Source organism: Henckelia pumila, unplaced genomic scaffold (assembly GCF_033568475.1).
Source record: "Henckelia pumila isolate YLH828 unplaced genomic scaffold, ASM3356847v2 CTG_461:::fragment_3, whole genome shotgun sequence".
Taxonomy (NCBI): domain Eukaryota; kingdom Viridiplantae; phylum Streptophyta; class Magnoliopsida; order Lamiales; family Gesneriaceae; genus Henckelia; species Henckelia pumila.
The window spans coordinates 2,548,693-2,573,250 of record NW_027331831.1 but is presented as its reverse complement, the minus strand read 5'-3'; the positions used below and the strand labels follow the sequence as shown (position 1 = coordinate 2,573,250).

General features: G+C 33.9%; 2 protein-coding genes across 4 annotated transcripts; one reads left to right on the top strand and one right to left on the bottom strand.

Moving 5' to 3' along the window:
• The first annotated feature begins 2,458 nt into the window (after positions 1 to 2,458).
• Positions 2,459 to 5,843, top strand: LOC140871324 (F-box protein PP2-A12). The gene is made up of 3 exons (XM_073273785.1): positions 2,459 to 3,007; positions 4,449 to 4,567; positions 5,244 to 5,843. The coding sequence occupies exons 1-3, from the start codon at positions 2,726 to 2,728 to the stop codon at positions 5,674 to 5,676; spliced, it is 834 nt and encodes a 277-aa protein (XP_073129886.1). The 5' UTR covers positions 2,459 to 2,725; the 3' UTR covers positions 5,677 to 5,843.
• Positions 5,844 to 6,040: 197 nt separating this feature from the next.
• LOC140871323 (probable transcriptional regulator SLK2) lies at positions 6,041 to 12,216 on the bottom strand. Of its 3 annotated transcripts, none has more exons than XM_073273784.1 (11): positions 11,725 to 12,216; positions 11,297 to 11,349; positions 10,238 to 11,164; positions 9,921 to 10,052; positions 9,714 to 9,762; positions 8,903 to 9,117; positions 8,746 to 8,814; positions 8,479 to 8,579; positions 8,153 to 8,246; positions 7,996 to 8,065; positions 6,041 to 7,125 (listed from the first exon to the last, which is right to left on the bottom strand). In XM_073273784.1, the coding sequence occupies exons 3-11, from the start codon at positions 11,123 to 11,125 to the stop codon at positions 6,272 to 6,274; spliced, it is 2,472 nt and encodes an 823-aa protein (XP_073129885.1). In that variant the 5' UTR covers positions 11,126 to 11,164; positions 11,297 to 11,349; positions 11,725 to 12,216; the 3' UTR covers positions 6,041 to 6,271. The 3 variants fall into 3 exon arrangements, with proteins under 3 accessions (XP_073129885.1, XP_073129884.1, XP_073129883.1); XM_073273783.1 differs by having other exon boundaries at positions 10,238 to 11,349; positions 11,725 to 11,812; positions 11,979 to 12,216; XM_073273782.1 differs by having other exon boundaries at positions 10,238 to 11,349.
• Between the last annotated feature and the right edge of the window lie 12,342 nt (positions 12,217 to 24,558).

The window sequence follows — 24,558 nt, the reverse complement described above, 5'->3', positions numbered from 1 at the left end:
AAAGTTTAGAATGCATTATCTGTATTATTATATTATTTTTTCAAAAACAGTAGTGATAAAATAATTTTTCAACACTATGTATTTTTTGTTATATTTTTTTTCTTAAATTTTATTTATTAAATATTTCATGACATCAAATTATATATTTTTCTCAATGTCTAATTTATACAAAATTATAGTATTTGCTACAATCATTATTTACAATAACGTCTATAAATTCAATTAAACTTGTAACATATAAACTCTTTAAATAAAGATTTTTCACATTCATTTTATAAAAAAATGTTGTAAATATCATATTACTTTGAATTTAATATTTACTAAAATATCATGAAGATTATTAACTAATTGCATGTTTATCTCTTCTCTTCTCATCTCAACTCATTTATTTAACAATATTTATCAATAATAAAAAGTGTTTCGTTGTACGTGACATTTACTAGTGTATAAAAAAGAGCATAAAACTTCGATATCCATTCTCAAGTATCTGATTCAGTGTGGATTTCAAATAAAATTATATGATTTAATAGACCAGATCATGCCTCCCCCAAGCAAACAAGAATTACGTCATAATAAACTATGTGAAATAAATTTATTTTTTTCACTTTCTTTTTCCTAGAACTCACGCAAAGGAATATTTTGCCATAAACTTTTTGACAAGTGATTAAAATATACTATATATAAAATAGATGGGCTATAATTATTATTAGATTTTTAAAAACCGTAGTTAGATCATTTATGTTCTTTGATAATAGGTTAAGGCAAAAAAACACGTTCTTTGATGAAAAATCTTCAAAAATAAATCTTAATAGGTCAAAACTAAACTCACCTTCTCATACGAAAAAATCACAAAAAAGACCGTTACATCAGTCCAAGAATTTACACAATATATCATAAAGTAACGATTGTATAGATTCCATAGTTAAAACAAACAAACAAATAAACAAATAAAAAACGATTAATTAGTATAATCTAAACATGGAATATATCTTTAAGAACTCGAAGGGGTTTAACAAATTTTATAAGGCCATAAAAAATCCACATCGCAGTTACTTTATTTGGATATATATTTTATTAAATTTGTTTCTAGGACCACAGAGGCTAATATCGAAGAAGTCGTAAGAATGTGTATTATATCATATTATATATTTTATATACAGTACCAAACGTTTTAACATATATCGATTGGCCACTAGACATGCGGTGTAAAATCAGCAAACCATGATTGTGACTCCAAATTAAATATCACATGATGCTTCTTATATTTTCTTAGTCAAAATTTATATGTCGACATAACTAGGCGAAATAAAAATTTTGATTTCACATATTTGCTATTTTACGATTTTGGCTTTCTATGTTGTTAAAATTTGATGTTAATGTTATATTTGCTAATTTTTCTTGCGTTTTAATGAGTCATTTTTTTCTAATATGTTGATACTGCAGCATTGACATACTTTGACATGTATAATACCATATTAATGAAAACAAATAAAATTATAAAAAATTAATCATCTTAGTATAAAGTAAATTTCCTTTGATTAATTAATTAAAAAGGAGATCGACATTGTCATGAAGCAATATTTAACAAATGCCTACTGCGTAAAGTTCACTCTATAGGTTAACTTTTTGTTGGGTAAATTGGCTTTAAATGATCTCTACAATAGAATTTTGCATTCGGTATCTGTCAGATATAATATGTTTTTGTACTTCCTGATTTTAAAAAAAATGTTTACACTCCTAGGGCTCACATATTTTTTACGAGTGAAAATCAGTACAAAAATTAAAAATATATTATTAATATATAATATTTGAGCATTAATTGGTTTAGATCGGGTACAAAATATAAATTTTGAGAATAAAATTTGAACAATTTTATTAGTATCATGCACTTACAGCAAATGTTTGGGTACTCAAATATCATATATTACTATCAGATTTAAAACAGTTAGTACTCAAATATCATATATTAGTACCATATTTTTAATATTTTGTACCGATTTTCATCCAAAAAATGCAAATGTGTCATTAATACCAATATTTGTATGTATGTTTGAGTGCTAAAAAAAAATCATATATTAGTACGCTAGTATCAGATCTTAAACAATTAGTACTCAAATATATCATGTATTAGTATAATATTTTCAATGTTTTTGTACTTAATTTCAAAAAAACAGGTGGAACTAGGGAGTGTTTTGTTTGACATGGACTATAGGGAAATTAAGTTAGGTTTGAACGTAGGATTTAAAGTCAATTTACTGCTTTTTGTTTCCCATATTTATTATTCCTTCACATTTTGCCCCCTATTCTATTTATGCATGTGACAAGTCCAATCACACTCGACCTTAATTTTATTCCAAGTTTTCCCAATTTTGTCCATTTATGAAACAATATATTTTTCTTAAAATCACGAGGTTAAAATCGTATATTTCGTTAGAAACAACATACATACATCAAATAAATTTATTATATAATATATACAAGAGAAAAAATTTGCTGATTGGTTGTGCCATAAACAAATGCATTTAATTTCCATATATATATATATTTCCTCTATCCACACCAAAAGATCTCTTCTCCACTACACAGAAATCCTCGATCCCCACTTTCTTGAATTCTTCAAAGTTGTTAATTTCATTTATTGCATTCTGTTTCATAATTTTCTCGAATCTTTTCGATCGGGGTTAATTAATTTCTTGATCAAAATATTGATCAGGAATATTATTGAATGGGGGCTGGTTTTTCAGGCCCGGAAAATATGAATGGTCTGGGGGACATACCAGAGAACTGTATCGCTTTGATTCTGTCACGTTTAGATGCTTCAGAAATCTGCAAATTTTCGTGTCTGAACAAAGCATTTCTCCGAGCTTCTTTGTCTGATACTGTGTGGGAACCTAAGTTGCCTGAAAATCATCGGATTCTTTTGAAGAATAAGGAGAAATATTTCTGCTCTAAAAAGGAGATTTACGCCACCTTGAGTATTCCCTCTCGCTTTGATGCTGACACCAAAGTACGCAACGCAAACATTTATTATTGTATTGTATTTCCTCTACATATATATACATTTTCCATTTGTTTTAAACATATACTCCCTCCGTTTCAATTATATTCTCAACGTTTTTTTTTTGTTTGTTCCAAATATATAGTCTCCAATTATATTGTCAACGTTTTTTTTTGTTTGTTCCAAATATATAGTCATATATCATATTTAGTAATATTATTGTACACAGGTACAGTATGTAATAGTAAGAAAGTGTCTCTAAATATTTTTTTTTTCCTTTTTTTAAAAAATGATTAATATGGACTTGGTTTTATTACAAAATCTTGAAACTTTATATATATAAAAAAGTTCAATAATCATTTTTTAAGTATTTGTAAACATTTCCTAAAATATACATATATAGAGGTAAGAAATTAATTAATTATTTCTACCGACAGTACTATACTACTGCCGAGAGGAATATTGTAAAATTTTAAACTATACGATTCTGATTTTGGGCTCAAAATATATATATATATATATATATATATATATATATATATATATATATATATATATGTTCACAAGCTAGGATATGATATATGATATTAGCAATGTGATATGCATGTTGAAGAAATCATTTTTGTGGGTCAAATTAGTGGAGTTACTAGGATGGCTGGACTAGTTGTTGGATCACGACATAATTTCATGTAGCTTATTATCGAAAAAATTGATTAGAAATATTATATTATACTATTACGGTATTTTTTTTTTTGAGCCATACTATTACGGTATTCGCATGTATACATATGTAGATTATCTATCGTAGTGGATAATTTCACATAACTAAATATAATATTGCTAATTTTCTTGAACTGATGAAATACGTGGGAATTAAGAATCGAATTTATACTATTATACTACGTGCATAAAATATGTTTTGTTAGTTTGAATTAATTTATAATTTTTTCATGGGTAGCGAGATCGTTGTAATTAATTAGGACCTAGGATAATTGGATAGTGGGAAAGTGTGAGAATTTTTTAATAATTAATCTAATTTTTTACCCCTTAATAATTAAATAAATATATTGAAAGAATGATAAAGATAGAATCGGACATCCATTTAATTATCAAGAGAAGAGATAAATTTTCACATAAGTTTTTTGTAAAAACTAAAATAATTTGATAAAAATCAATAATTACAAACGAAAAGAAATCGATAAATCCATGTGATTTTTATAACCATTATCTCTTGGCTACCATTTCGCATTCACTCGAAAATATATATAATGGTTTTTAGATTTTTCAACGAAAAATATAGGTTAAATATGGTGCATGTGTACGAAAATAAATTCAAGTTCTAAATATTTCACAAGGATGTGAAATCTCTCCTTTTTTTTTTTCTTCTTTTTTTAGTACCGGGGATTAATTATTATGGGTTTTAATTAACTAATATAAATAAAATACGCAGGAGATTTGGTTGGACAATAGGAGAAGAGGAATCTGCGTTGCTATTTCTTGGAAGGGCTTGAAAATCACTGGCATTGATGATCGTAGATATTGGAGTCATGTCTCCACCGATGAATCCAGGTCAGAATTTTTCTTTGTAATATTTTCCATGATAGCTATACGATAATGTATGAAATGATTAAAGGATGTTAATGTATAATATGAGCGATAAATAAGTTGATATTTTTAGGTAATTCATGTAGTGTGATTAATTACATGTAAACAGGTGATTTAGTCGTGTTATATTATATGATTCAATAATCAATTAATCGATAATAAGTACATGATATGGAAAATGAATATATATAAATGTGCGTTGCATGATTATTTAGCTCATATATATATGGTCCTATTCGATCTGTATATATCAATAATCTGTTTTATATAATATTGGTCCCATGATTAATTTCGAGAATTCGACATGTATGATATGATTGATGTCCATATTTCTTGCTCCGGCCATTGCATTTCAACGTCTAACTTTAATTGTGGACCATGTTTGGATTTCCATCGTGAAAAACAAAAAACTCATTTTTTATTTAATTTCGTCACTTTCTGAAAATTCATTCTCGTGTTTTCTAGATAATAATCATGACTTACTTTATACATCAGTCTCATAATATTAACTCGATCATATTGTATAGCAAAGTATAAAATCTTCTATAATTTGTGACTATCACGTAATATTTTGTTTTTGTTTTCCAAAGAAACCAAATAACATGCATTTCATTAATTCTCAAATATTTTTGAGTAACAGGTTCCATACAGTGGCTTATCTCCAACAAATATGGTGGCTAGAAGTAGAGGGCAACTTGGACCTAGAATTCCCCAAAGGCACATACAGCCTGTTCTTCCGATTACAACTCGGTCGACCCTCGAAACGGCTCGTCGGCAGCCGAAGATTAATGTGCAACAATGCAGAAAAGATTCATGGCTGGAACATAAAACCAGTGCAATTCCAAGTAGCATCATCGAACGGGCACCATGCAAAATCGCAGTGTTTCTTGGAAGAAGAAGGGAAATGGAGTTACCATCATGTTGGAGATTTTGTGGTCGAGAATTCACACTCTCTCACGAAGCTTAGGTTTTCGATGACGCAGATTGATTGCACGCATACTAAAGGCGGCCTTTGCTTGGATTGTGTGTTCATTTGTCCCAGTGTTGGATCCCCATGCACAGAGATTGGATAATTTTGGTCTGAGAATATATATCTATATCCATATATACATATGTATTTTTATCAATTTTTTTAGTATAGATTACATGATGTCAAATGGTTTGTTTCATGGCATAAAGGCTGCAAGTTTGACAATTTTTTATGTTTTAAAATTATTAATCAAGCTTTCAAAAATATATATTCAAAGGTTCCAAATTGGATCGATGAATTTGATTTGAAACGAGTCGAATTGATTGAACAAAGAATCATGCATCCCTTTCCTGTGGAAACTTCTGTCAAAAACAAACAATGAAGATGTGCAAGAAATTGGGCATTACACAACTCACACACTTCTTCAATCATTGGGCCAAGCAAATACACCAAATTAAAAATAATTTTCAAAACTCATTTCCATAAATTACACTTGAGAAGAAATTTTGGATGTGGATAACACAATTTCAACAAACAAACAGGAACATTGCACTACCAAACATCACAAGTTCCAAATGTTTGAAAATAAAATGGGAAAAAAAAATAATAATAAAGGAAATTGCAACAGCCTGTACAAAGACCACCCCAAGTGGAACACCCTAATAATGCAAGCTTACGACACAACAAAGTAAGTCGGGTCACGGTTTCCAGCTGAAGTTCATATTGTCATCGAAATCATTACTAAAAAACCCATTTTCGATGTACTCATGGGCGATATCATTAACCAACTCATCAGAAAGATGAAGATTCTGTTGCAAATCTGATGGTTTTTGGCCGAATTCAAAAGTGCCGGTGGGTGCAGAAGACTCACCATTTGCAGTAGCTTTGAAACTGTCGCTTCTGCTTGGTGGCTGCTGGCCGACAACATTCCTTGGCCCACTCACTGCTGGTGAGTCGCTATTCCTGAACTCCCGGGCATCCGGATTCCCGCCTGAATTATTATGGACAGAAAGGGACTGCTGTGGAACGGCTCCCCCACTATTCTTGTTGCTCATATCTTGCAGCAATTGCTGGATCATATGCTGTTGCAAGACATTCCCACCTGATGAATGCTGGTGCACTTGTTGTTGTGGTAAACGGCAACTCGAAAAGCCACCAACTGGCGGAATCTGCAAGGCTCTGGGCAAAATACCAGAAGATGCGGGAGTTATTGAAGATGGAGGTTGGCTGGCGGTACTAAAAGGAGAAGATGCCTCCAGATGAACATAATTATGGTTTGAGTTAGTTGAGTTCTCTCTGGTCAGTAAAGTCGGGCAGTTACTCAATGCAGTAGTAGCCTGTGCTGAGCTGCTCAAAGCTTCTTGTCTAACTACTGCACGTGGGGTATTATTATTCATTTGGCTACTGAGAGAAGGATGAATTGCCATTAACTTGTTGAGCATGTTGGGATCAGCTGGCGGACCTTGGATACTTCTCATCTGCTCCATTGCTTGTGCATTTTGCATCTGGACATTGGCTGGCTTGATATGTCTTGGTATGTTTTTCAACCCATCTGCAGATTAGATTATGGTTTTGAGCTCCATCATAAAAGTCACATGGGTGTCAAGGCAATTTACATGCACTTTATTTGAGGAAATCATGGAGACAGATTATGTTGTATGAAGTTCAAACAACTAACATCTTTGCACTAAGTTGATGTATTTATTCTACATCTACGGGAACGCCCACAGCACATGCAAGCTGGGTTTGCACATTAGGTTACGTTTGTAACTAGGGCTGAGATACCTAGCCAAAATACCAACTTTTCGAGATACCGTACTGAAATTTTTTCGATATATAGACATTTTTATGGTATATATCGAATTTTTTTTCGGTATCTATACGGAATCAGTATGAATTTTTTCAATACCAAAATTTCAGAATTTCGATATCGTACCAGTATGAATTTTTTCATACCAATATTTTTGATACGCTATACCGAAAACCCACCCCTATTTGTAACTTATTTTTCGACCATACTTTTTTTTTTTCCAAAAATATTTGACCCAAAATGCTAGAAAATCCGATTATTTAATCTCACACTTTCACGCTCCATTGTGTTCTACAGCGACCCTTCCCCATCTTGCATCCAAATTAAACATATTTCCTCCAATAAATCAACACTACATGGAAAGTAGTCAGGTGCGGGAGATATTGTGGCATACTTGGAGGAGAGGTAGTGTTAAACATATATCTTTACCTGTCGTATAATAATTAACCAAAATGTAAAAATTTTCTAACTTTCAGAAGAGTAGCAGCATTTCTATTTTCCAAATTGTGTAATTTGGATAGATGTTGGAGAATGTGATGGAGTCTCCACCCAAATTACCTAACCAAGAAGTGAACAACCAATTAGGCAACATTGCTAGATAAGGTTAGTTACCAGTAGGCCCAACTTTTTGTACACTGCAGAAATCCATCAGGTCTTTCATGCTGTTGACTACCTCAGCTATCTGTTAACATGAAAAATTGAGAAAGCTCAAAAACACCAACAGGTAAACATTGAAAGGCTCATACAAAGGTCAACAATTGAGACATACCTGCAAGCACCGCACGTATCTTTTGGAAAATCCCAAGTCATTTAGCGACTGCAACTCCAAGCTTCTAGCAAGCTGACGTCTAGCTGTGACAACCCTGCGACAGCAATAGCTATAAAATTAATAGAAGGAAAAATAACCACAAATTTGACACACTTTTTAAAATGGATGCTTGTTGGACTTTTACACAAGTTTCTTCTTGTTTATGTAAAAACATAAAAAAAAAATGCACTAAAGCATGAAAATAAAACGAAATCCGTTATTAAATGTGAAGAGAGAAAAACCCAAAATAAAATCCACACCACTAGGGTAACAGATTTTCAACTCACATGGCACTGTTTGCTTGGATATCTGACTGAGAGACTCCACCGGATCCACTCTCAGATATAGTACTGTGACATTTTTGTGCAACCTGCAACAATTGATTTACCTGCAGTAAAAGTACCATTTATTAGTAATGAGAAATTTCTACAAACTTCATTAATATGCTTGATGTACTCCTCATGTGTAGATCCTGTTCCATTTTTTTCACCGTATCTTCAATTTCACCTTTATATGCAGCGAAAAAGAACCATAACAGTGAAGCACAATTTTACCTGTGGTGCAACCAATTTACGAGGAAGAAGTTCTTCATGACGCCGTGCACAAAATTCCCAAGATAATATCTGAAGAAGGTGTGGGGATGCAAGTGTTACGACATCTATGACTATCATCCGGCGGTTGTTTTGACTGAATTAGTTTATTGCAGCTTACCTTCAAATCAGGAGTGAACATGATACGGAGCTGACCCTCACGAACTACGCGGAGTTGCTCGAACACACTTTCTTGAACCGCCTTTCCATACTCCAACAACATCATGCCTGACGGGAATCTACACTCCCGAGGCAAGTCCAAAAATAGGAGCTCGTCAATAACACCACTGCCAAATTTGATTTCATTAAGTCTAGGGAACACTTCAAAAGTTGCCTCTGTTAAAATGCAAAAAGAGAAAATGTGTTACAGTACAAGATCTGATGTGAACATTGAGGTACAAGCTAGGGATGCAAAATGAACAAAGCTACTCAAACTCAGGTAAAGAACCGCTAGAAGCTTGTTTGACTCCCTTGGTGAAAGCCCATTTGTACAAAGTTCTAGAAAAGTTCACTCGGACAGATCCTAATATCTTGTGATTACATACTCCGTTTACACTTGAACAAATTCACTCAGAAATAAATTTTACTGCTCTACGCCCTCACATGCCTTTTGGCAACATTAAAAGTTAAATCCTATGACAACAAAATAATTTAGCATAACCTCTGAGTTCCTGATAGATAACCTTCTTACTTTTCAGAACATCTAACTAAAATTTCCGCCATAATTAACAAAAACCAAGAGCATATGAATCTTCCCATGGAATGGCGAAACAAATCACAGGATTTTTTTCTTTCTTTCTTTCTCTCTCTCTTTTTTTTTTTTTTGGTGGAAGTGCAATGATTTCTCTTCACATTGTCCTAACTTTGCTCAATCTTAAAATAGAATCTCTCCAATACAACAGTGATTTATGGGTGTTTGAGAAAAAGCTTACCAAATCCCTTTCCAGATTTTGAGCCACATATGTCACACAGCCATGCATCCTGCGAAAATGAGGCAATAAGAAATGACAATGTCAAAAAAATTGAATGAATAAACACATCAAATCCAAGCACTCAAAGATTCATCATTAGCTTCTTCATCAGCAAAACGGATCCAGGCGTATGGTGCAGTAAAGTAACCTGTGGCCCAAGACAATTACCATTGCTGCCTGGGGAAATACCCCAAGTGAATGATTTCCAACATTATCATATAAAGACAAGCACCATCTCTTCCTTGCACGTGGAGAGTAATACTCGGCCACAAATTTTCTCCAATATGCAATAGTATTGTCCTGGCAAAAAAATGATATCATGACAAAGTGCGCTGAGCAATGCAATACAAGATTGGATCTAAAGAAGGAAAATTTTCATCGTTTATACAAACAATACGAGCATTGAATAATGTTTGGGGAAAATAATTCAAAAAAATGGCAAGCAGGCACTTGTGACCAACTGTCAAATACTATAAAGTGCTTACAGAAGGCCTCTGTCTCTGATGGTACAGGTATTGCATAAGACGGCGTGAGCATACACCACCGTCGTAAGGGCGATTTATTCCAGATGCGGGCGGCATTCCTTGCTGTTGAAGCTGCTGTCTTAACTGCAACTGCTGGTGTTGCTGCAATATTTGAGCCCGCTGTATTGGTGGCATATTTTGTAGAAGCTGTTGCTGTTGCTGCCTTAGTTTCTGCTGCTGGATCAAAGCTTGTAACTGAGGATTGGGATTCTGTAACTGCATGATATCCTGACTCTGCAATAGCTGTTGCAGCACCTGCTGTTGTATGATATCTTCCTGCTTCATGTCTAAACGAGGTTTCTTCTGTTGTGGAGATAGAGCAGCAGGATCCGGAGTGAAGGAATTAGGCATCCTTGGATCACCAGACGTGGAAATTGAAACTCCTTGATGCCGCTGAATCCTTTGGCCTTGTTGCAAGCCCAGGTCTCGATTGGAGCTTTGCTGCGCGAGAGAGGATGCATCCATAACAGATGACACTGAAATGCTAATGTTATTGGATGAAAAAGACATGGGTGATGCCGGCAAGCGCATGTGAGATTCTGTATTGATACTCGCACTTCTCTGCAGATGAGGAACTCCTGGAAGACCCGAGTTCGCATCAGTGACCAGAGAGCTGGCACCAACACTCGGTATGGAGCTTGCCACACCATTCAAAATTGTGCTGCTCATATCCCCAGAAACAGGACCCAAGTTGGCACGTGCTTGTACATGTACTGAATTAGACGAGTTCACAAAATTTGAACTCAGCAGAGAATTCCCAGCAACCTGGGACTGGCCATCTCCTTGGAAAAATATTCCTGAGCTCAACGATGATTGTGCCACTCCTCCGGTCATCCGGGAAGGCACCATTGGAAGCACCAGAGTTTAGTCACTGGGATCCAAACAACTCTAACCACACCCAAAGTACAGAACAAAACCATGTAAAACTAAATTACCCAGCACCATCCCTTGAGATAATGTCCTTAATCTGAATCAACAGAAAATATTACAACTTCTTGAAACATCAACTTTTCCACTCACCCAATTATGTTTAACCTCAAACTCGTACAACCTGGAACATTATCGTTTGGATTCTGCAGAATGTGGGCAGAAAAATTCAGCACCAAACAAAAGCGAGAAGTCATGCAAAAATAGAAAGAGAAATCAAGCAACCCGACCCATACAAGAGTGTCAACAAAATCCGATTCAACTTGTAGAAACTCTAATTCCTTGCAAAGTGTTCCCAATTCAATCAGACACCAAACCACGCTAAAAAACCCTAATTTACCCCAACTCCACAAAAACTTTAGTGCAGTAGCAGAAAAGCATAAATCTTCAACAATTACAAGCTAAATCAACGACAAATTAAAACAATTCAAATCCACTAAAACACTAACGACAAACTGCAACAAGAATCTCAAGCCAATCACATCAATTCGAAAAAAAAAAAAGATCAAAATCAAACTTACTTTAACCAAGTGAATCAACTGATAAAAAGCGCTCACTTCATGAAATTACGCAATTTGTGAGCCCAATGTTGAACCTCATCAGCCGAATCTAGGATTGGAAACTCAAATAAAAATATCACCAGTATAACAATGATGAAAACAGTTAGGACTTTGCACTAGAAATCATCACTCGGAGTACAACATCACAAAAAGTTCAGTTTCAATTGATAATAAATCGGGAAAAGACACAGAAACTGAAAATGAAGAATTCTTACAGAATTTTTTGCAGAGAGAGGCAAGGTTCCTTGGATGGTGTTTATGCACCGAACTACAATTGGGGAGGGGGGTTACCGGCTGCAGGCAGTAATATGATCGCAGAGTAACCGGATACAGGCGGTATGTCAGAGACACGTGGTGATTGATTAGCGATGATCGCAGTCGGTGAAAGATCTCGCGGTGGCGACGGAGCACGTGGCGCTTAGTGATTGGTTGTTGGCTGAAGCAGTGGGGAGACGCGGCCACAGGGTGTTTATCTAATTATCTTATACATTCGTGCGCATTTGACAAACAATCATGTATAGTTACTGGAGTAATTACTAATAATTTTCTTTACAAAAAATAAAATAAAAATTACTAATAATTTTTTTAATGTGATTTTTTATGATATCTAATTGAATTTGAGTTGAAATTTTTAATATATACTAGCGACACGTCATATTTATGAAATATAATAATTAATTAAATTGAGGAAGATAGAATAATTCTATCAATTAGTAGAAATATAGTAATTTTAGTTTCGATTTCTACTTCATCAATAACAATCAATTATATAGAGTGTTTTTATATGTTAGATATGTAATTTGATGTTTTGTGATGTTGAGATTTAAATAAATCGATTGTTATATTTGCCTCAAATTTTGTAGATAATATAGATAGATTAAAGGATTTGTGTTTTTTTTTATCCTCATTCTAAATAAATTCTAAATTAAGCACGATGATTGTGATTGAATTTTTATAAAAAAAAAATTATGTTTATGATTGAATTTGATATTGAGTTTTGACGAGAAAAACAAAGAATATGATTCTTCCCAAAAATTATTTTAATTTATAGTTATTTGTTGAAAAATAAAAATTAATATAAAGAAGTTTACGAAATCTAATTAAAATAAAGATGGAATAATTATAAGGAAGCAAAAAAGAGAGAAAAAGACTGTCAAAGTATCACGACTGAAGAAAACAGTGAATAAAGAAAAATTATTAGACGATATGATTAAATAGTGGATAAATATTGAAATTATTTTGGTTATCATCGGGAACACAAAGAAATCAAATATTCATATTTATGTAAAGGACAACTTATAGATAAGTCCCTAAATCAAACATAACTTTCAATTTATTCTCTATATTTGTCTTTTCGAAAATGTCCTTGTCGTTATTTTAATCATTATTATTTCTTGAATTATCAAATGTGGAATCGGATTCAAAATCTGATTCACTTGATTCATCAAGATAATAAATATTTTCATCGTCGGATGAAAATTCAATTGTTTCTACGGGATAGAATCCAATAGTATATATTTCTTCAAGAAGTTTAATTTTATTTTTGTTTTCGTTTCGTTTTGGACATTCATTCGCATAATGTCCTTCTTCGTTGCACAACCAACATGTGCAATTCTTTCCTTTACCCTTTGGGCAAAGTGGTTTTTTGTTATCAAACTTTTTATAAAATTTTTTTTTATAAGGTTTTCTGAAGAAATTCTTTTTAAATTTCTTTTTCTTATAGGGAATATATTTCTTATTAAAAGATTTATAAGGTTTATTAAATTTATTCTGTTTTTGTCGTTTTAAATATTTGTGTGACATGTTTGTTTTGCAACCGTATTCTTTTACTGTGAATTCCATTTTGTCACAACAAAGTTTATTGTTTTGTTTGTAGGATTTAGAGATTCTTTTATTTAATGTTACTTAATGACATTTCTTTGTTATTATGTCTTTGATGAATTTAATAGCTCCTCCTAAAGTTTTAGCATAAGGACTAGTTAAGAATTCATCTTTACTGTGTATAGGTATATTAGGTATCTTATTAAAGATACTTAGTTTATAATGTTTCTTTTTATCAGCATCTATTAATTGATAATAGTTTGTTTCATAATCACAAATAAATTCTTCTAAGTAACATAAATTGCATAATTTAATATTATCTAATATAAAGATTGCTCTATTTTGTTCTATATTCTTAGCTACCAAATTAGCATCATTATTAGAAACTCCTAAAAATTCTTGGTACAAGGCATCAACAAATAGATCGAAATATCGATGTCATGTCATTCCTTGTGGTAGATTAGTAATTACTAGGTTTTCAGCCCAAGTTCTTACTGCTCCTACCAGTGTCATTTTTATCATCCCATGAGTTAAAACTTGAATATTCTCACTTTTGTCTAATAATGGTTTTAATTGAATTTGTACTGATAGTTCATTTGCCCAATGATCTATCTTTGATTTTCTTTCTTTGGCTGTTGAACAACCTAAATCTAAGATATTCTGTTTCACAAATCCTGATGTTTTTGATTCTATAAGAATATCTCTAACATCTTTATAAGATCCAAAGTATTGGTCTCTGTTATATTTAAATTCTTCATCATCTCTTCCACCACTACCTTCTACATTTATTCGTAGATTTAATCGTGGTCTAGAATCATCTTCAGATTCTGATTCTGAAATATCCATATCTCTGTATTGTTCTGAGTCCTGATGTGAATGATACAATTCTTCTGTATTTACTCCTATTTGTTCAAAATCAGATGAGTCGGTTTCACTAAACATCTCCATACTTATGTTTGCCATAACTAAGAGGATTTCTATACCATGATTCAATTTTGAATGGTGGTTCTTCCTCCATTTTTCTTTTTCCTTTATCTATTGGAAGAACTTCCTTAAGATAGTTTAATATTTCATTACTATGTCTTTCTTGTTCAATTATTAATCTAGTCGTTGCTAAATCAATATATTCTTTGAAATTCTTCTCTAATTCTTGTATTGATAGATTGATCTTATTAATATTATTTTCTAAATCTCCTAGATCTTTTTTTAATTTTATTAAGGACGTCATTGCGATGAGGTTGACTCATTAACAATAGCTTGTTTAATTTTAAGAATATTTTGATTCATGGTTCCAATCTTATCAAGAATATCTTCATCATTTCTAGCAAATGATAATGATCTTCTTGGTACAGACTGTTTTGTGATTTGGAGGTCATCTGAACTCCATCTTTTATAGGGATTTATTTCTTCAATAAATGCTTTTCGAGGGTGTTCAATTCTTGTAATATTTTCAAACATTCTTTCAACATAAATAGTTGGTTTTGTTGAAATTATTCCTGTTTGAGAATTATTACTTATTGCTAAACCGACAACATAGTTTATATTGATCGGATGGTTTCCTGTTAACATAAGATTATTTCTATAAAAGTAATAATCTAATGTTAAAACGTCATTTATGTTTTTATCAAAAGAAATATATTGTATTGTGGATAAATACAAAATTTCATCTTTTTGTAACATAAATTTTCTTCAATTTTTCCAAGGATAGAATCCTCGAAATTACGTATTCTTTTGTCACAAACTGTTATTTCAATTGGTGTATCTATTCCTTCTCGGTAGTGAGCTGATATTATTATTTCAATTCCTCCGATATGAACATATTTCAGTTCAGATCGTTCTTTTTCACTGGCTTTTGCCATGATGGTATTAATATCTTGAGTTGTTAATAACTTCAGAGTATTAGACCTTGATTCGTTATTTATTTTACAAGATCGTTCTTTTGTACGAATCGAATAATAAATTAAATTTTTTCTGGGATTACTAAAATTTGAAATCTTACTTAGTATTCCTGGTTGGTCTATTAGATTTGTTTTTGAATTAGAAAACCCTGTTTTCTGTATTTCAGCAAACTTACTTTGATTGAATATAATATTCAAATTATACTCTTGGTTTTCTTCAGATTCTTCAGATTCATCAACCGGGTTGTTTTGATTTGGAATTGTTACTTCTGTCATTTTAACAGATGATAGAACTTCTTAATTTTCTTAAGGCTATTAAAAGTCTTTTTGTTGAATCTATCTGTTCTAATAAATTCTAAAAATCTTCGAAACTATCAATTGAAGATTGACAATTTTTAAGATGTTTCAAATTGTTTTCACAATTTTCTATTTCAAAATTTATATTTTGAGAATATAAATTAAAGATATTCATTTTTGTATTTTCATACATTTTCCATTTAGTAAAAATTGTTACTTTTATTATTTTGTTTTTATTGATCGGATTTCGATAACAAAGTTTGTTCTTATTCATAACATATTGTTATGTACGTCTTCAATTTCATCGTTTTCAGAAATTTGAATTATCATTTTTCAGTTGCTTGAAAAATGTTCTTTTTTATGATTTTTGAAATAAAAGGTTTGGAGATCTTTTATTTTATTCCATAATTGATCTATTTGACGTAAATCTTTTAGTAAGATTATTTTATCAAATAAATTTTTAATCTCAATATCTAAAGTTAATCCAGACATTAATAATCTGCTTAATTTAAGCTCTGATACCAGGTTGCGGAATTCTTCAAGTTCTTATGAATTTTCTTATTCATGGATTTACAGATCTGATTCATGGATTTACAGATCTGATTTATTTATAACAGATAAATGTTTTCATATTAGTTTGGTTCCATTCATGGATTATTAATACAAATTTTAGTTGATAAATTGATTCAAATATGGTTAAATCAGAAGTATTTAAACGATATTCACGAAATGTATCATATTCATGATCATCTTCTATTTCGAACCAGTTTTTTATTATTAATCTTCCATTTCTTATAAAGGATGATGACATGATTAATGTATTTTGACTATTTCTTTGAATTAAGGGCTGTAGGAGGTTTAGGAAGGTTACCTTGTTTGAATGAATCTTGGTTTTGAGCAGAGACCAAATCCTTGCTTTCCCTTGATCAACTGGTACTTGCTCTATGGATCTTCAGGTTTACTCTTAACCATGAATATTCAATGATTGGTTTCCAACCTTATCCTCCTTACGCCCTGCTTGTTTAGTTATTAGCCATAAGGCTTATTTTGTTTCTGATTTTATGTTTCTTAGTTTCTGATAGTTTTCATACGTCTTGTATGAACCAGATTGTAAGAAACTTTAAGAAGAGAGAGATACTCAAACTTCACTTTAGTTTGTAGCCAAGATCCTGCAGATGGTTTGGCTATTCTCAAATAGTTTAGTGTTTCAAAGAATTCAGTCTTGAGTTTTTCTGAAAAATTTGTTTTTTCAAAAATTGGTTTTTGTGGTCGCAGATTGACCATCTTTCTTTCTTTCTTTTCAAGGGCACTTTTAAACGTCCTTTCCTCTTTTTTATTTTTCTCGGTGCTGGCTGTGTCCACCGGTTCTTTTTTCTTTTCTTTTTCTTTGTCAGTGTTGGCTGTGACCACTGACTGTTTCTCTTTTATCTCCATTATTTTGTCAAATGGAGTTGCCATTTTGATTGGTGTTCTTGGTGATGATGATGATGACGAAGTTATCATCTTTTCTTCTGTCCTTTGAATTTTTCTACTCAAATTCCTTTTTTTTAGTTGAAGAATTTGAATTTTTTCCTGCAATTCAATCAATTGTTCCTTTAATTGACTTAGTTGTTCCATCTTGATTATACTCTGCACAAGAAAACATATTTATATATATAATGGTTAGTAAAATAACTCTTTTCGTGAGTAATTCGGATAGTTTTATTATGCGTATCATTGCATTTATAAATTCTTTTGCAAGAATTGAATCAATCTTAAATTGATTATTTTACTCAAAGAGTAATTTATGTTTCTGAATATAAATCTCATTTCATTAATTTATATTTTCCATGCTTTCTGAGGCATGTTCGGATGACTGAAAGTCATAAAATAATTCATGTTTCTGAATATAAATCTCATTTCATCAATTTATATTCCCCATGCTTTCTGAGGCATGTTCGGATGACTCACAGTCATTTTTTGGATCACTTAGGATCTCCTTTGTTATTCCGTTACTACGGATAGTATAGTTTGGATGAAGGTCTCTGGTTAATGCATCAGGTAATGAATTATCCGTTCCTTTGACATGTTGGATCTCGAACTGATAATGGTTCAATTCCAATTGCCATCTTATTAGCCTTGCTGCATTTCTCCCTGCATTTCTTGATATTTTCCTTGTTTTGAAATATGTTAAATTCATATTATCTGTTCTTACTAAAAACGGTTTAGAAATAAGATAAATTTCATAAGTTCTAATTGTGAATATTAAAGATAATAATTCTTTTTCATTCGAATGATAATTTAATTGTGCACCTTGAAAAGTTCCTGATGTATAGTTGCATAATTCTTCATTATTTCTAGTAGCTGTTTTAGTAAGTTCTTCTAAATTCATTTCTCCAGTATAAGCTTTTAAACATGCTCCCCAGTATTCATCTGAAGCGTCTGTTTCAATTATTATTATATCTTTATTTGAAGGAAAATATAATTCAGGAAGATTACTAATTATTTTCTTTTTAATAGTGTCTATGTAATTAGTATCTTCTTTCGACCATTTCCACTTATAGTCCTGTTTAAGTTTTACCTGAAGAGGTTTTCTGATTTCTGCAAGTTTCTTAATGTAATTTCCAGAATAAGTTAATAATCCTAAAAATCTTCTTAATTGATCTTTATCCTTGATTTCACTAGGAAAATCATGAATTTTCTTAAGTATATGCGGTTATAAACAATGTTTTCCATCTTCTATTTGTAATCCTAAATAATTTATTTTTGTTTTGAATAATTGTGCTTTCTTTTCAGAAAGTATAATTCCATCTTTATGACAAATATCTAAAACTGTCATGAGATCTTTATAATGTTGATCTAGTGTTTTTGAATAAATTAATATGTCATCTATATAAACACAACAAAAATCTATATATGATTTAAAAGATTCATCCATATATCTTTGAAAGATACCTGGTGCTTGTTTAAGTTCGAAAGGTAATACAGTCCATTGATACTGTCCTTTTGGACAACTGAATGCTGTAAGTAATTGTGTTTGTGGTTCTAGTTGAATTTGCCAGAATCCTGATTTACAATCTAAACTGGAAAAATATTTCATTTCTCCTATATAAGATAGTAAATCATTCTTATTTGGGATATAATATCCATCCATAATTGTTGCTTTATTCATCTTTCGATAATCAATTACCATTCTTTTCTTATCAGTATATTTCTTACTGACATAAAAGGCTGATGAAAAGTGTGGACTTTTACTAGGGATGATTATCTTAAGTTTTAATAATTCTTGAACTTCTTTTTCAAATATTTTTACATCATTCATGTTACATCTTCTTGGTGCTTCACGGATTGTGATATTAGGGTCTTTGAGTTTTATTGAAGCAATAAATTGTTTTCTTTTCTTAATTTTGTCCTGAGGATTTTCAGAACATATATCATGAAATTTTCTCATGATTTATTTTTCAGGATTAATCGTTAAAATATTTTTTATTTTTAGTTCTATTGGATTTGTATTTCGTTTATGAAAATTCTTTGTAAATCCTTCATTTCCTACGCCAAATGCTGTTCTATTTTGGGAATGTAAATCATGGATGATCTTTTGTTTAAAGTTATGTGATCTTCAAATTGTGTAAAGGGAAGATATTCTCTTAAAAAATTATTTCCTATTATAATGTCCATTCCTGATTCTATTTGATATATAATGGGTATTACAAATTTTGTTTCTTCTATTTCTATTTTTAATTTTTCTGCTACTGTATTAAGCATGATCTCCTATTCGAACTTTTAATCCTTTATCATATTTCTTTCAATAATGATTTGGAAGTATATGCTTGCTTTCTAAACACATACTTGCTCCTGTATCAACATAAGCATGTATATGATATGGTTTAAGTTCTTTGATTTTAATTTGAATTTTTATATATATACTATTTGGATTAGTTTTGTTTTTATTATCCATTCTCTCATTTTTTTAAAGATAAGGGTAAAATTGGTATTTAAAAACAAAAATTTCTCTCTCCAGGGAGTTGAAAGTAAGTTTTATTTATGTAGGGATTTATAAATAAGTTATAAAGTGGTTTAGGGAGTGATTGGTAATTAACCCTTATGTAAATGCTATACAGAAACTTAATTAAAATTTTAGGAAAAAAAAACTACATATAGCGGGTCAATCTTTGTAATTTTAATCGGGAAGGTGAAATATTCCAAAAGTCCCTCATCTTTGTTAAAATATTCATTATCATTTTTTAATGAAGACAATGAAGTTAAATTTATTAATGCTCTATAGAATTTCATAGACTACTAGTCATCTACGAACTCGAAAATCCACGTATATAAATAAATTATATCATATTGATGAGTAAATTAATATTTTAATCATTTTTCGAATTTGATATTATAAATATGGAAGATTATTATAAGTAGATAATAAATTGGTTATTAAAATATATTATTATTATAATAATTTGTTTTGGAAGAAATAGGATGTGATACCCGGAGGAGAAAACCACCTCAGCTCATCTATGACCCTAATATAAAAGGAACATCCCTAATCAACCAGAACCGGTTCAGGAGCTCAGCTCGGGAGCTCGGAGCTCGGCCAATCTCCCCACAATAATTCCCAGCTCGGGTCGGGAGATCAGCTCGGGAGCTCGGAGCTCGGCCAAGCTCCCCCACCATAATTCCCAGCTCGGGTCGGGAGATCAGCTCGGGAGCTCGGAGCTCGGAGCTCGGCCAAGCTCCCCCACCATAATTTCCAGCTCGGGTCGGGAGCTTAGCTCGGGAGCTTGGGGCTCAGCTCAGCCCCAATATTAGTAGGGAGTTAGCTTAGTAAATGGGTTCGACAACCTTGGTGAGCTAGCTAAGATGTTAGGATCAATGTTTAGGGCGAGTTCAGGAGTTCAGTAATAACTCACTCACCCCTTTTTATATGACCCCCGGGGGAGCAGCAATATAGAGTCTTAGTGATGACAGGTCAGCTCGGATAAAATGTACATGTCGATATTTTCACGGTCAAGCTAGATTCAGACGAGATATCCGCCTATATATTCGGGATTGCAATCCCGGGATTCTCGAGTTCCTGATAAGGAAGGTAAGCGTAAGATTCGGACTCTTCTCCTATAAATACCAGGTTCACTTTCATTATTTGGATCCTAATTTTCACTCGTGTACATACACCACTCTCTATATTTCGCTATCCTAGCATCTGACTTGAGCGTCGGAGGGGATACGCCGAAACACCTTCCGGCCCCCCCCTTTAATACTCTTGTTCATGGTTTCAGGTCAGCAACAGGTCATCATTTATTGGAGGAGTTTTGTTAGCGCGGCTAATTAGCTCATCCAAGAAGACCACTTTATTGAGGTATATCAATTGGCGCCGTCTGTGGGAAATTTAAGCTAAGACGTAGATATGGCGGGAAGAGGAAGAGGAAGAGGGAGGGGAGGGGAGGAGGAAATGTGGCGGACATAACTGTAGATCATCTCAGCCAGTTCATCACTCAAACGGTGCAAACAGCCATAGGCGAGCGCTTGTGAGGCCTCGAAATGCTGAGAAAGGCCCGCGGTTACCGCCATCCGACAAGTTTTGCGACTTTCATCAGGAGTATGGACATATCACTAATGACTGCCAGAGGCTAGGCGAGGAGGTGCAGAGAATTATTTCTGAGGATGCTCGACTCAGGGCTGAGCTGACTCGGAGGGCAAATCCTCCTCGCCAAGGCCGAGCTCCTCAATGGAGGGATCAGGGAAATGAAGTAACGGGAAACCAACCTGATCATCAAAGAAGAGCTTCACGAAATGGTCAGGAAGATAGGGTTGAGCAAATTGCAAATCACCCTCATAGGGGCATGATCAATATGATTTCAGGAGGCACTACAGATGGGGATTCAGGAAGGGCTCGCAAAGCTCACGGGCGCATATTGGAAAATTTTGAGGTAAATTCTCAGCTTAGCTGTCCTGCTGATCCGAACATTAGTTTTGGAATGGAAGATTTAAAAGATGTGGTGGTACCTCATAATGATCCCTTATTGGTCACCTTGACCATAGCCAATTATGATGTGGCTCACATCTTTGTTGATACTGGTAGCTCAGTAAACATTATCTTCAAAGAAACCCTTGATCAAATGAAGTTGGAAGGATTTGAGTTGGACCCAATCACCACAGAGTTGTATGGGTTCACGGGTCATGCTTTGCAATCGTTGGGACAAATAGTGCTCCCATTATCTCTTGGAAATGGAGAGCAGAGAGTAACCAAAATGACTTGCTTCACCGTGGTGGATGCACCGTCCTCTTTCAATGGAATATTGGGGCGCCCTTCCCTGAGTGATTTCTGAGCCGTGACATCCACCTATCATCAGAAGTTGAAGTTCCCAAGTGGAAGAGAAGTGGGGGTTGTTCGGGGTGATCAGAAGGCAGCTCGGCTGTGTTATGTGAATGAAGTGAAGATTGATGCAAAGAAGAAGAGGAGGGAAGTAGGAATGGTTTCAGTAGGTCGGACATCGAGGGTGTTTGGTCAGAAGGTGCTTCTGATGTCTGAAGAAGGTAATGAGAAGGTGGAATTAAGCCCGGGGGCTCAGATTGTTAAATTAGTTGCTGATCTCGTCCCATCAGTGAAGCAAAGATTGGTTGACTGCTTGAAGAAGAACAAGGATGTTTTTGCTTGGTCTGTGTCAGAGCTCAAAGGGGTTAGTGCGGAAATTATGGTTCATCGACTCAACACTCTTGCGGGAGTGAGGCCGATAAAACAGAAAAAGAGACACTTTGGACCAGAAAAGGATAAGGTTATTAAAAAAAAAAGTGGATGAGCTCCTTGAGGCAGGACACATTAGGGAAGTGCAGTTCCCTACTTGGTTATCAAATGTGGTCTTGGTCCCTAAGAGCTCAGGCAAGTGGAGGATGTGTGTCGATTTCAGAGACTTGAATAAGGCATGCCCCAAAGATTGTTATCCACTGCCTCGAATCGATCACTTGGTTGACTCTACGATAGGTCATCAGTACTTATGCTTCATGGATGCATATCAAGGGTATCACCAAATTCCTTTGGCGGAGGAAGATTAGGACAAAGTAAGTTTTACTACCTCTCATGGAACTTTTTGTTACAGAGTGATGTCTTTTGGTTTGAAGAATGCAGGGGCCACTTATCAAAGGCTCATGGACAGAGTGTTCGCCTCCCAAATTGGCAGAAATGTGGAAGTTTATGTGGATGATATTCTGGTGAAGTCTCAGGATGATGTGAGATTGTTGGCCGACCTTGAGGAGACTTTCTCAACTTTAAGAGCTTATCAGGTGAAACTTAATCCGGAGAAGTGTGTATTTGGAGTTAGGGGAGGTAAGTTTTTGGGGTACATGGTTACTGAGAGGGGGATAGAGCCCAATCCTGAGAAGGTGCAGGCTATCCGATCCATGTCTGCTCCTCGTAATCTGCAAGAAGTTCAGAGGTTGGCAGGAAGGATAGCAGCCTTGTTTCGATTTATATCAAGATCAGCTCATAGAAGTCTACCTTTCTTCAAAGTGCTTCTTAAAGCCAAGAAATTTGAATGGGATGATGAATGCGGGAAGGCATTTGATGACCTAAAAAGCTATTTAGCTGAACTCCCTGTGTTGGCTAAGGCAATTCTTGGTGAACCATTGTACATCTATTTATCAGCTTTGGAAGGGGCAGTCAGCTCAGTACTTATTAGGTAGGAGGGAGCAGCTCAACACCCTATCTATTTCTTTTCACATGCCCTTAAGGGTGCAGAACTCCGGTATTCGGAGGTGGAAAAGCTGGCGTTGGCCTTGGTTATGACAACAAGGAAGCTCAGATCTTACTTTCTATCACATCCTATTGTGGTACTGACCAACAGCCCTATTGGGAGGATATTGACTCGAGTTGATATTTCGGGAAGATTGGTGAAATGGACTACGGAGCTCAGTGAGTATGAAATCCAGTATGAACCAAGGTCAGCCATTAAGGCTCAGGCGTTGGCAGATTTTCTGGCCAAAACGAGACATGTGGAAGCAGAAGATTTGTGGAAAGTATATGTTGATGGCTCTTCTAATAATGAAGGATGTGGAGTGGGGGTGTTTTTGATCTCTCCTCGTGGAGATGAGATCAGATTGGCAGTTAGGTTGGATTTTCGAGCTTCTAATAACGAGGCAGAGTATGAGGCTGTGTTATTCGGCCTCCGAGTAGCTAAGCAAGCTGGGGCAGCTCGGGTGCATCTCTACTCTGATTCACAGTTAGTAGCTCAGCAGGTTAATGGAACGTATGAAGTGAAAAATGAGAAGTTGAAGGAATACATGAGGGCGATAGAGGAAGCTCGGGGTCTCTTTGATGAGGTAATGTTTGAACAAATTCCAAGAGAGAGCAATGAAAAAGCAGATTATCTTGCCAAGATGGCTAGCTCACTTCATAACTGGAAGAACAGAGACGTAGTCGTGCAAGTGGAATTAACACCTTCTACTGAGCTCACACCATTAGCTCAGGAAGAGAGTGACTGGAGAAGAGAGCTCTTGGAATACATGGAGAAGGGCGAGTTACCAAAAGATCCAAAGAAAGCATATCGGTTGAAGCAGAGGAGTCTCCGCTTTGTGGTGGTGGAGGGAGTTCTTTATAAGAGGTCATTTTCTGGACCTCTTCTCAAGTGTTTAGGCCCTAAGGAAGCTCATTATGTCCTGAAAGAGATACACGAGGGGTGTTGTGGCAATCACTTGGGGTCTTATTCTCTATCCCGTAAGGTTCTCTTAGCAGGATATTTTTGGCCTACTATTTTAAAAGGTGCCATAGCTTTGGTGACTTCTTGTGACAGTTGTCAGCGACATA

Bases quoted from the DNA above. Each gene is read 5' to 3' on its own strand.
- LOC140871324 (XM_073273785.1), top strand. From the start codon at position 2,726: ATGGGGGCTGGTTTTTCAGGCCCGGAAAATATGAATGGTCTGGGGGAC. The intron at 3,008-4,448 runs GTACGCAACGCA...TAAAATACGCAG, and splicing joins GCTTTGATGCTGACACCAAA to GAGATTTGGTTGGACAATAG. The intron at 4,568-5,243 runs GTCAGAATTTTT...TTTGAGTAACAG, and splicing joins GTCTCCACCGATGAATCCAG to GTTCCATACAGTGGCTTATC.
- LOC140871323 (XM_073273782.1), bottom strand. From the start codon at position 11,125: ATGGTGCCTTCCCGGATGACCGGAGGAGTGGCACAATCATCGTTGAGC. The intron at 9,118-9,713 runs GTAAGCTTTTTC...GCATTTTAACAG, and splicing joins AAAATCTGGAAAGGGATTTG to AGGCAACTTTTGAAGTGTTC. The intron at 8,580-8,745 runs GTAAAATTGTGC...CTTTTACTGCAG, and splicing joins GTAAATTGGTTGCACCACAG to GTAAATCAATTGTTGCAGGT.